This window comes from Littorina saxatilis, linkage group LG15 (genome assembly GCF_037325665.1).
Source record: "Littorina saxatilis isolate snail1 linkage group LG15, US_GU_Lsax_2.0, whole genome shotgun sequence".
Taxonomy (NCBI): domain Eukaryota; kingdom Metazoa; phylum Mollusca; class Gastropoda; order Littorinimorpha; family Littorinidae; genus Littorina; species Littorina saxatilis.
In genome coordinates, this window is record NC_090259.1 from 22,360,865 (window position 1) to 22,374,485 (window position 13,621).

The 13,621-nt window shown below is 40.9% G+C and overlaps 1 protein-coding gene across 1 annotated transcript in view; it reads left to right on the forward strand.

The window, feature by feature from the left end:
- The first annotated feature begins 4,075 nt into the window (after window positions 1–4,075).
- LOC138948822 (argininosuccinate synthase-like) overlaps window positions 4,076–13,621 on the forward strand; it is a 28,043-nt gene continuing 18,497 nt past the window's right edge. The window contains exons 1-3 of the mRNA XM_070320451.1: window positions 4,076–4,250; window positions 9,989–10,143; window positions 11,215–11,283. Coding sequence (XP_070176552.1) covers window positions 10,024–10,143; window positions 11,215–11,283 — 189 coding nt within the window. The 5' untranslated portion in view covers window positions 4,076–4,250; window positions 9,989–10,023. The remainder of the gene's footprint in view (window positions 4,251–9,988; window positions 10,144–11,214; window positions 11,284–13,621) is intronic.

The window sequence follows — 13,621 nt, forward strand, 5'->3', positions numbered from 1 at the left end:
TAAAAGTATCCAAATCCGATACTTTCTACTCCACAAGAACACCTCTTGGCTTGGATGGAAAATCACAACTGAAGCAAATCGATGAGCACCAGTTATGCTAGATCATTAATGTTATGTGTAGTAAGTTTCTTTTCTAATAATGCGTAAATGTTCACGCTAAACAATCAAAGTTGTAAACACTCTGAACAAGCACACAGGTACATTTTATTAAAATGAATAAATAAGAAATGTTTATGAGCTAGTTTCATAATTTTGCAAATAGCTCTTACATATGTATTTGTTTTGCGTATTTACACACACACGCACGCGCACAGACACACACATCATGAAACAGAAGCAGAAAGGTAAGTAAAAGCACATCTGGTAATAACACACATGTATCACACACTTCTAAAACCTATCGCAGTTCTATGCAAAAAGCTCAAGGACCTCATTATTATGGTACACAATTGAAGTAAATATAAACCATGTTCGACGATGTTCGAAAAAAACACTCTGTCGGGTTTGAATGGGTTGTGAAAGAGTGAATGCCCTTGCTTTTTTTTTTTTTTCTTTTTTCTTCCTTTTTTTATTCGTATTTGCCAAGCACATCATTGTGGGGCTTTTAATCAGTAACATGCATCCGTCTACAATGTATCATCATTCATCCTTCAACATGTATCATAAATGGCAAGTATAAATATATATATACAACATTAAGACATAACAGACAGACGAGAGAGAGAGAGAGAGAGAGAGAGAGAGAGAGAGAGAGAGAGAGAGAGAGAGAGAGAGAATAAGAGAGAGGGAAAGAGAGAGAGAGAGAGAGAGAGAGAGAGAGAGAGAGAGAGAGAGAGAGAGAGAGGCGGGGGGTGGGGGTGGGTAATGATGGTGGTGGTATCATTTATAATGTATACTTTTTTTTTTTTTTTTTTTTTTTTTTTTTTTTTTTTTCAAATTATCAAACGTTCCATGAACAAACTTCACCTCGTCTCGACTTATACAGTACTCACAATCTTCTAATGTACATTTCATTTTCCAATATACTATTCAAATCGTATCTATCACCATACTTATATTTACTAATACACATTTTTGCAATCAAAATAATGTGATTAATTACCTTATTATTTTGGCATATATTATTAGGTTGATAACCAAACAAGATATCTTGTTCTGAGAGGTGCACATTTAATCCTGTATTTCTAAAAATATAATGGACAACATTTTCCCAAAAGCACGTCAACTTCTCACACTGCCAAAAAAAGTGTTCAACATAATCAATGTGTTTACAAAATGTACATAATTTTGTTTCTCTAATTTTCATTTTATTTAATAATATATTCGTGGGATAAATATTATGTAAAATTTTCCATTGTAACAATCTCAATCTTTCTTCTTTTGTACATTCGCTTGCTAACAGCCAATAATTGTGATCTAGTTTAACCTGATATTTATGTAACCAAAATGTAACAGCGCAAGGCTCGCTCGCTTTAGACTGGACTATCAGTATGCGAAACTTTCTCGCGGAAGGGTTAGTGATCACAGGGTTCCGCGTGTCAAGGTCATTATTGTGTTCGCCTGCTCGCGGGCTGGCTGTGTTTTTGCGAAGTGCAAGCGCTCGCACAGCGGTCTTCATTGCGCCGTACTCAAAAAATCTAGAGGGACTGTATCCTATCTTTGTGCACAGCTGGTTAAAAGGAATCATATCTCCGTTATCCCAAATATCTTTCACCGTATCTAAGTGTGCTTCTATCCATTTTTTAAAATATAAGCTTTTATTTTTATACATCACATTTATATTGTTCCATAAACATTGATCACCAAAGCGATCTTCTCTCTCATAAATCAATGCTTTATTATGGATCCATTTTAAGAGAACTTCTTTCCAAAAGTTTGATCGAATGCATTCAATACCTTGAAACAGTTTTAGTGGTGTTGTGGCTTTAAAACAAAGTAAATTTCTTCCCAATACCTGATAAAGACTTAATGGAATCGTTGTCCACGGTTCATATTTTCGTTGTTGAAGTTTTGCTGCCCATGTGAGTAAAAAAGAAGTCTGCATATCGTGGACGTTTATCATGTTAATACCACCTTCTTCCACCACATTACACAATACATTTCGTTTAACTTTTTCAAAGGCTTTTGTATTTGAATACTTCCTTTTCCAGAGAAATCTGAACAAAATAGTATTCAGCTTATCGAGAACTTTAACAGGGGCAAGAAGCGCCTGCATAGCGTAAACAAATTGTGAAACTAAGAAGGACTTAATAATACACAATTTGCCGCTTATACTTAAATTCCTTCTTGACCATCTGCAAATGATTTGTTCAACTTTTTCAAGTCTTTTGGACCAATTTTCCATAATTTCAGAGGCCGGGATGTCATTTTTAAAAATAATTCCCATGATTTTAACCTGGGTATTCCATTTAATATCGCAATATTTCTCTTGACAGTTTTTACGCGATCCCAACCACATTGCTTCCGTTTTACTTTTATTTAATTTTAAGCGAGATATATTGGAGAAATCATCAATGATTTCCAAAACCGTTTCCATGTCGTTTTTATCTTGAAGTAAAACAGTTATATCATCGGCGTACATAGCCAGTTTCAGGATACGCGATGTTTGTTCTGCAAAATCTACATCTGGTAAGGCAAATCCTTTAATATTGGGGTGACTTCGGATTTTGATTGCTAATAATTCTACAGCAAGCACGAAGGCCAAAGGTGAGATGGGACATCCCTGACGGATTCCGGAATTCACACTTATTTCTTCCGAAATCCAGCCCATATAATTTATGCAGCTCGTGGTGTTTGTCATTAGAACTTTAATCCATTTCACAAATTTTTCGCCAAAACCAAATTTTTTAAAGGACCAGACCACATAGTCTTTTGAGATGGAATCGTAGGCTCGGGCGTAGTCAAGGGCAAGTAATATACCGGGTTGATTTCTTTCATTTGCGTAATTAATGACATCATCGATTAATCTAATCAAGTTACTTGCCTTTCTTCCCTTAATAAATCCTGTCTGATCTTCCGACACGAGGTCAGAAATAACACCAGATAAGCGCTGCGATAAACATTTTGCCAGCATTTTATAATCTGTATTGGTTACAGATATAGGTCTCCAATTCTTAAGGCTATCTCTCGGCAAATCTTTACCCTTATGAATTAACGTGATAACTGCTCTTTTCTGAGTATCTGACAATTCACCGACTCTAAATGCATTTTGAAGGGAATTAACCACCATATTTTTTACTTTAGGCCAAAAAAATTTCATGAAACTTGTAGTCAATCCGTCTAAACCTGGTGACGAACCATTTTTTAATAGATACAGCGCCCTGCCGATTTCTAACACGGTAAAATCAGTTTCCAAAACATATTTGTGTTCGTCATTTAACTGAGGAATATTTAAATTGACCTGCCTTATTGATTTTTTCGATAATCAGTGAAGTCGCCGCTTCGCCGTTACGAATCATCATAGTGTCAGTTCGCGCACTGCTTATGTTGAACTTCAGCGTTGTAAATTCAGCAACGAAGTTATATAAATATATTCTACTGCAATCTCCAGTAAGCCTCTTACTTTGCAGAACTTGCTCTTGTAAGCATAACATGTCATTTTAGTTACCAATCAAGTTACGGAATTTACTGTACAGATGCGTTTCGTGATTTACATGGGGTTTGGAAGGAAAACGTAGATCAGTGCGGCGCAACCAGGAAGGGGAGAGAATTTTGTTGATCTTACGTATGAGACGTCTGCAACTGAAGGGAGACAACCATGGCAGGTCAGTACGTGATTAAATGACCAAAATAATTAATTAGGCGTAATCTTGGGGATCAATCCGTCAAATAATTTCACTACAATTATTATTTTGCTTTGATATAACTGACTTGTACCAAACATAAATCAAAACTGCCACTGGATTATGAGCTATGAATTTACAACGCTGTTTTAACAGTTACCCGCGCAGTTGCTTAGAATTTGGCGCACTGCGCGCACGAGTGTCCGTGCCGATACAGCGATAGCACACTTGTCAATTGTCTGCCACCAACTCGATTTGACGACACCACCCCTTGAATAGTGAGCCAACCACTGTGTTGTGTGCAAAGCCTGCGCCGGCTTTTGGAGCGACGCTCACATACATTTCTTTCTTCTCAAGGCTCAGAGGCTGTTCGCGATCCAACGTTTTGGAAGCTTCAAATTGACGCACATCGTGGTAGCAGACGACGCAACCAACTCAGCGGTGGTGGCAGAATTTCAGAATTATCAGGTAAGTAGGCTTTGTACAATCCTTCTCTTTCAGACATGATCACGCCTAAAGGCATGATGCTGCATATAATGTGCCTGACTGAAGTGAATGGGATCTGATGGAAGGAGAACAGTGAAGGCAAGTGCTGATGCAACCATAGGCACACGATGATGATTTGTTTTTTTTCTCCAGTACTCGAATACAGCATGGGGTGAAAGTTTCGCTTCTACTGTGTGGGCTGTGTGGTCAAGGGACGGCCCTGTATAAACAATCTCTTCTTTCCATTTTGCAATGTATGTCTCTGGCCAGGGGAATGCTTGATGTATGCTATCTTGGAATTCAGCGTTGTCACGTTTACCATGCTTTCTTCTTTGAGCCGGACGGACTCTACAACATGTTTGTGCGGGTGATCATATTTATGTGAACATTTCAGGTCAACATGCAATAAACTTTGCTTTGCCTTGTCAAGCTTTTCAAACCTTTGACTGATTTATAGAATAAGGAGCGGTGACTGACTAGTCCGGCTACGGGGGTCACTGGTTGGGGTGGTAGGTGCGGGGGGAGGGGGGGCGTTGTACCCCCACCCTGTGCGCACTCGTGTCTGGTTTTTGTTCAGTAAGTGTGTAACCTGCATGCATGTGCACGCAGTACTTGACACTGACACGGGAAGAGTGTAGTGTGTACACAACTCAGTCATATCTGACTATGCGAATGATGCAATGCACCTGCTGAAAGGGTATGGGGCGCACTGAACAGAAAGCTTGACAAGGCCAGGTAAAGTTTATTGCAAGTTGACCAAGGGCCCAGATGCAGAAAATCAAGTCCAGATATAATGGTTGAAATACGAGATGCAAAGTAATGATAGAGACAGGGGGAAAAAGACCAAGATAGAGTTAAAGAGTTCAGATATATATCAGAGACATATGTATGTCTCTGAGATATATATATGATTATTAATTTGCTAGCTTTAACGAAACCTGGAGAGAGAGAGAGAGAGCCGAGAGAGAGAGAGAGAGAGAGAGAGAGAGAGAGAGAGAGAGAGAGAGAGAGAGAGAGAGAGAGAGAGAGAGAGAGAGAGAGAGAGAGAGATCAAATCAAATTTATTTTACGAGGGTTGTGGCATAAGCAATACAAACGATTTTTTTTCAACCAGCCCTCGCCCAGAGAGGGACTATTGACTCTGATCATATATATATCTATATACGCGTAAATTCATTAAAAAAAATAACATTAAAAGGCAAAAAAACTGAATTCACAGGACTATGTACACATTACAGACTGAATTTACACGAATTCTTACGTCATGTACAGAAGTGGGAATGTACTGTTAATACATGTATAAACAAAATGTGAATGTGTTATCAAAACTGAGTTTTTACATAATGAAACATTTATGCTATGGACAAGTATGATCAATATTAAAATAAATCAAAAACGAAGTCTTTTATCACTGTGACTTTTCGTAATATGACATTACATATAATGAAAGGTGTTTATTAAAAGAGAGAAGTCTGAAGTCTGAATGTTTTAATGAGTAGGCCTTGGGCCCTTTTTATGAAGATGAGCACATGTCAAGCACCAGCATACAAATGCACATAGTAAACAAAAACAAGAACATCCTAAAAGAGAGAGAGAGACACACACACACACACACACGCACACACACACACACACACACACACACACATACACACACACACACACACATACACACAGAGTAAAGAAAATAGATGTTTTCCACCTTTGATTTAAGCCTGAGGAAACACATTAGGCCAAACAAAATATATGTTGGTTTAGGGTAACCCGACCGACCCTATTTTTTGCAGACCTGTTTACCAGTACGATTTGGGCGTATTTTGTACGCCAAATTATTATCGGTACGACAATACGCGACACACGCACAAAATACGACTAAGAAAAAGTCTAGAATACGTTTTCCGGTGTTGGTGTGCTGATTACGGGATGGTACAACTGATATCGGTTTCGGTCTAAGGGAGATCCTGACAGCGAGTCTTCAGCTGTGGAAACCTCGTTCAGTTGTTGGCACGTGCGATCGTCTGGACAATCGTGGCAAAATGAAGCAGAAAATGTTGCCAGTTTCGGGTGACTGTACTAAGTCTAAACAGCAGAAGCAGCACATTTTCTTGAAGAAATATAAGAAAGAGCCAGGAATTGTGGAGTCTACTGTGGGAAACAGTCATGCACACTGCAAGTATTGTAGGCCTAAATCAGATTTCTCCGTTGCCTATGCCGGGAAATATGACATCGGACGACACTGCAGTTCCAAAACTCACCTGGACAAGGTTGCTACAAAGAAATCCGCTGAAAGCTGCCAAGGAATTATAAAGTTCATTTCCGCAAAGCTAATCCTGCCAGAAGAAAAGGCTGTAGTCCGTGCTGAAGCAATGTTTTCTGAGATTGTAAAAATGAACTTGCCACTGTCAACCGCAGATGTTATTTCACGAAGTTCATCTTTTCATTATTAATCTGTTTGGAAGATACTGGTTATAATGCTACAAACTGACAGATAAATAAAATTGTTTTATCCCTGTTGTATTGGAAGGAGTTAAATTCTGAAGGTGTTCACAAGACATGCTATTCTTACACAAACACGTTTGCACCCACGCGTACATTTTCCCTAGCCCATATGGCTTTGCTTGCAAAGTACACCAACCTTTTGAAAAATACACTCAACTGTTTGGGAAAGTACTCTTGCTTCGGGTTTAAAGTAAACAGGTCTGTTTTTGCCGCCGAGCCTAACACTTTTTGTTCATTTCTCAAAAAAACAAAAAACTGTTGGCACATTTTGCGAACCATACCGAGAGTAAGGGAAGTAGCCTCCTTTAAAATCGACTAAAATGTTTTGGTTTTTTTAAATTATTAAAAAAAAGCCGACCTACCGACCCTATCTTTTTGGGTCACGCTACCCGAAACCAACATATTATATTTTTGTTTGGCCTTTTGCCATGAACCCCTTCGTGTAAAACCTCCAGAAATGTGAAAAAATTGGGTCTGAGAAAGGAGGGATATTATAATGGAGGTATTTCTACAGAGTTTGATTATGAACTGCAGATTATGCATGGTCTTAATGTGGGGGGGGTGGGTGTCTTAAAAAGGGGGTTCCACAGTATTTTTTTTTGTTGTTCTCATCAGCTGTAATCGAATAAAAAAGGCTGTCCTCGGATCTGAGCAGCAGCTTGTCTTGAAGTTATAATTAAATAGTCAAGGGATTGAAAAGAGAAATCAATGGTGTCTTTCTTCTTTAACTTTGGAGGCCAAGTGTGGAAGGGAGCATTTTTCTAATCTCGAGAAAATTGTTTATTTGACAAGAGGAACTTGGCTGCACAGACATGCCGGTGGTCTTTATACAGAGGTACCTGTGATATGAGGCCCCTCCGATAGGAGGACACCTTCAAAGTAAGGACACCTTTTGTTGTTCCTTTGTCTTTAACCTTGACCAAAAAATACCTGTCATGACAGGGAAGGACACTTTCGGGTAGCATCAAGGTTATCCTTTAATAGCAGGTACCACAGTATTTCAGACTTGTCACTCGACAACAAGCCATCAGGAAAGTCAGCTACAAAATGTAGCTTTGTATGTATGTGTGTGTTAGTGTCTGTCTGTTCGCCACTGCATATATATATATATATACTAGAGGAATTCCCGGCTTCGCCGGGGTGAATCGCGAGACAGAGACAGACAGCGTGGCGGTTCATCACAATCACCACTGCAGGCGAAGTCCTGTCAAACGGGATTGAGAATTTTAGAGCTTATTTCTTAGCCCTATATTATCTGTTGTGGCTTCTCAAATGCCAGAACATACAGACAAAAGCCGCTAGACCCCATCACAAACAGAACTCTACAATCCACAGGTTTTTGCCCACACACACACACACAAACACACACACAGAGAAGCCGTATATATAAATATGTATATCTATATCTATAAATATATAGAGATAGGTGAGAGTGTATTTTTCGCGTGGCTATAAATTGATTCGACCTTTTCACTTTGACAGTAAGAACAACTTACGGGTGCAAGGGTAGCGTTCTTGACAGCGCAGTGACATTCTAAAAATAGTAACTCAGAAACGGGAATTTGGGGTGAACGGCGCGAGACAGAGACAGACAGCGTGGCGGTTCACCACAATCACCTTTGAAGGCGAAGTCCTGTCAAACGGGATTGAGAATTTTAGAGCTTATTTCTTAGCCCTATATTATCTGCTGTGGCTTCTCACATGCCAGAACATACAGACAGACAAAAGCCGCTAGACCACATCACAAACAGAACTCTACAATACACAGGTTTTTGCCCACACACACACACAAACACACACACACACAGAGAAGCCGTATATATATATGCATATCTGTATCTATAAATATATAGAGATAGGTGAGAGTGTATTTTTCGCGTGGCTATAAATTGATTCGACCTTTTCACTTTGACAGTAAGAACAACTTACGGGTGCAAGGGAAGCGTTGTGGACAGCGCAGTGGACAGCGCAGTGACATTCTAAAAATAGTAATAGTAACTTACAAACGGGAAAACCACACGAAGGAAGGGAGATAAACGCCAAACACTGGAGAAGATAAGGAAGAGTTACTTATAATGGTGAAATGAACACAAAAACCAAAATCAGTTCAGCGCTGTGCGCTGAGAGCACGTGTTGAAATATCTCATCGATGATATTGTGTCCGGGGTGTAGCTGAATACGGTGTCCAAATTTGAAAAAGATCCACCGAGAACTTTGGCGTTGTGATGTGGTGTAGCGGCTATGGTGTGTCGGTATGGGGGCCCGGGTAGCTGAGGTGGAACCAAAATAGCTGAGGTGGAACCAAAATTGGTTCAGCGCTGCGCGCTGAGAGCACGTGTTGAAATATCTCATCGATGAGGTTGTGTCCGGGGTCTCTCTGAATAAGCCCACCAAATTTGAAGCAGATCCATCGAGAACTTTGGCCGTGCATGGCGAATACACAAATACACAAATACACAGATACACAGACACACAGACACACAGACACAAGTCGTATATATATATAGATAAAACATCAGAAATTGTGAAAGAAACAATTGAAAGTCAGCAGAGACTTTCTTCCGAGATTTGTTAAAATCTCTTAGCAGAGAAAGAGAGAGAGAAAAAAAGTATCTCTTCACAGACAGCCTATTGGGAGCATCAGACCCATATATATATATATACTAGATGAATACCCGCTTCGCCGGGTACGGCTTCGCCGGGAAGAAGTAGAGCCGAATACCCGGCTTCGCCGAAGCCGGCGCACCGTACGAAGGAAGGGAGATAAACGCGCAAAACACTGGAGAAGATAAGGAAGAATTACTGGGAATGGATGTACAGAAAAACCAAAATCGGAGAGCACGTGTTGAAAATTTTCATCGACCAGATTGTGTCCGGGGTCTACCTGAATATGCCCACCAAATTTGAAGCAGATCCATCGAGAACTTTTGCCGTACATGGCGAACAGACAGACAGACACACAGACACACACACACAAGCCGTATATAGATATAGATATATACATACAACAGCTGTACTCTCATAGAGGTTATGAACATAACTTGTGGGGAAAAAGGTTGCAAAAGGGAAGGAGTCTTATATATATAAGGGTCTTAAAAGAATGGGGGAAGGGGAGTCCACTTTACCACAGGACATGCTAGTAGTTTGAATTCCTGACTGCAGACATCAACAATTCGGATTCTGTCAACTTCAGTGTATCAGAACATTGTGTTTTCTTGCAGTTTCCATAGACACAGAAGCACCTGTCTAACCCAGCATGGCGGCAGAAGGGGGAGGTAACCGCGGTACAGTGGTGCTGGCATACAGCGGAGGTCTGGACACCTCCACTATTCTGGTCTGGCTGGTGGAACAGGGATACAAAGTCATCGCTTACCTGGTAGGTAACACGTCTTTTTGGGGTAGGGTACAGGGGAAATACGCTATCTTTCTTTCATCTTCATCATGTCAACCGTCTGCTTCTTCTGTGCTTGCCATCTTGGTGTTAATTTTTTAATGATGAATTGAAATGCCTATTTGACCATTCCACCCATCTTTCATCCTTCACCTCCCTTCCCTCCTTCATCAGTCTCCTCCTTTTTATGCCTTTCCGGATGATTGTGAACAAAATGTTACAGTCAAACCCACCTTTTTAAGACCTCCAAACATCTGAGAAAACCAGGTCTTGAAAAGGAGGGAGTCTGAAAATGGGGGTCAATTTACAGAGGTTGTGAACAAAAAATCTGAGAAAACAGGATTTTAAAAGGGAGTGAGTCTTAAATTGGCAGGGCGTAAATGGGGGTCCTGTTATGCTAACAAAACATGTCTTTTATAGACGATTTTTAGAAATAACTCTGTCGGGTTATTTTGAGGTTGTGAAAGAGTTGCTTTTCCCTGGAAACATTGAGGCAAATAAACCCACGTGACAATGGAGTCAAGCCATCGACTGACATCCTAGTGAAGAGTACCTCTGATCTGAAAGATTCCCGCAGCATCCGGGCCCGTACCTGCCGTTTTAAGAATAGTTCATCCAAGTGCTGTCAAGACCCCCTCTCCCCTAAAATACATCTCCTGAATCTCATTTTCCCCTGGGTCCTGTTCTATTTGTGTGTGTACGTGGGTATTCCATTTTAACTGTCATATTTGCGGTAATCAGATATATAGTATTTTACAATTGTGACCTATAATGGTGATTTTAATGTTAACCTTACTCTAAGGCTGTAACTTAATGTCTTATGTCTTATGTTTTGCAAAATGCCCTTCAAAACCAAAGGTTCTTTAGATAGTGCATTTTTAAACTTCATGTATGTATTCCGTGTTTTCTTACACACGGCTGTGCTCACAGCTCGTTCAATTTCTGTTTGTACAAATTTGTTATTCGTCTTTGCAATACTGCTTTGATAACAAACTGAAGTATGTGGTTTTCAATTGCAATACACCTTGACAGTTGTGTGTTTAATCCTTTTCTCAGGCTAACATTGGGCAAGAGGAGGACTATGATGCCGTCAAAGCCAAGGCTCTCAAGTTTGGCGCCATCAAGGTACACAGTCTTGTTGGTCTGTCTGTCTGTCTGTCTTGTCTGTCTGTCGGCGTTCTGATAGGGGAAGGCCCTGGGGCGGGGGTGGTGGATGCGTGTTCATGGGTAACAGTTGTTTGAAATACATAAGTGCGTAAGTCAAGTCCAAGTTTGGTCCCGATAAAGAAAAATTGGTGTGTGTGTGTGCGTGCGTGCGTGTGTGCTTGCATGCATACATGTGCTTGCATTCGGGGTCAGTGTAAAGTATTTTTCAATTTCAAACATTCTCAACATTCATTTTTGTTTGTTTGTTTGTTTCCCAGCCGACCACGAAGGGCCATATCAGGGCGGTGCTGCTTTGACATATAACGTGCGCCACACACAAGACAGAAGTCGCAGCACAGGCTTCATGTCTCACCCAGTCACATTATTCTGACACCGGACCAACCAGTCCTAGCACTAACCCCATAATGCCAGACGCCAGGCGGAGCAGCCACTAGATTGCCAATTTTAAAGTCTTAGGTATGACCCGGCCGGGGTTCGAACCCACGACCTCCCGATCACGGGGCGGACGCCTTGCCACTAGGCCAACCGTGCCGGTACAACAGAATGCATGAAAACTACAAACAATCCAAACCCTTTAAAAAGTGAGAGACACCTGCCAGCTTTAAAATTCATAATTCATAATTCATAATTATTACCCTTTCTGGTCAGAATTTATCCCCTAAATAATATAGTACATGTACTTCAAGGAATATGCTACCTTTCAACACAAACTGAATATGCACCGCCTCATTTTGTTCTGCTGTAAAAGACGCCGTTTATGATTCAATGAAGTCAATAAAATGAGAAGAGAAAAGTTAGCAGACTTGACTCCCCTTTGCAAGCCTGCATGTTTGTCCAGCAATCCCCAAATTCATTATGAATTGACACTGGGCCAATAAACGCTGATGGAGGGGTGTTTATTTCCCTTCGTTATTACCCTGCAGCATATGGTTAGAATTCCAACAGCGTCGAGTTGCTGCAAGTCTCGTCTTGCGATATCCGTGCGGAGTTTGCTGAGTTTGCTGATTTAGCATGACCAGGGGTGGGAGGTGCACGAGACAGTTAGGCCTGGCGCTCACCTATGTAGCTTCACGGCAGGACAGACGACGCACTGCAGATTATCCCAGCCTGCTACACGTTGCGTTAAAGAAAAACAGGCCAAGTACTCGTCATAATCCCTATCGCAGCATCAATAATAATTATGCAGTGCGTCGTCTGTGCCGCCAAAACTGCGCAGGTATATTCTGCCCTTTACCAACCAGTCGGGAGCCAGCCGCCGTGTTGGACTTGGTTGAAACTGAGATTTGTTGGGCTTTTAACGAATCAGACCCCTCGGTTTGTTCTCTCCCGTTTGGGTGGCACCCACTCTCACTTCGAGTACCTCAGCCTTGGGCTTCGCAGGGTTATACTGCAACTGTGCAAGTTCAGAAAGGGATAAGTGACTTTTGGTGATTGAAGCGATGGCCAACTACTGAAGGAATGATTTTGATAAGCAGGACAGAGCAAATCTGGTGCTGAACTGGAATCATCCTCTGATTCTAAGCCTTTCTTGGCTCAACCAAATCATTAATTATGAGAAAAAGAAGACCTCTTTGATGTTATATTATTATCATGGCTTTTGCAGCAAGGGGCCATTTTCTAAATCACAGCTTCAACCGACAAAGAAGAAGTCAGTTGAGTTTAGCCATAATATGGAGATCTGCAAAATTAACTGCAGGCTCAGTTTTAAGGCTAGCAAAATCGTTTAGGTTTTGGCAGTTTTCTGCACATTCCAGAGATATTGAGAGGATTTACTTTGCTTGGTAAATTTGTCGAATTGGCCATAAAACTGCCGGCAATGTTATTGTCATTTAAAGGCTTACTAACTTACTCCCGTGTTTACAAAGTATAGTTTGCCCACAATCGATGTCAAACGCACCATAAGACCATATAATGACGATATGTCGTCATGCGCGGACCATATACGTGCATTTCAGCTTGTTCTAGCCTCTGAAAAAGTGAGGATGTCAACAACGACACGGAGTTCTCTCCCTTGCGTCAACAGCGCATGTGTTGCCAAATCTATAAATAGGACGATCCAGATCAAAATGAAAATTAACATATCTCAACATTGAAGGGGTCCTAGACCACAATATTTTGCAGGGAACTTAATTTAGCATGTCTCCAGCTGTTGGTAAAGCAATTAGCGTGTATAGTCATCGAGTACATATGGCTTTAAAGTTGAAACCGGTCCTTAAAGTCACCTCCCCCCCCCCCCCCCCCCCCCCGCCTCTCCCATGTGCAACTCTGTCAAAATGATGTTTGGCGATTTGAAATA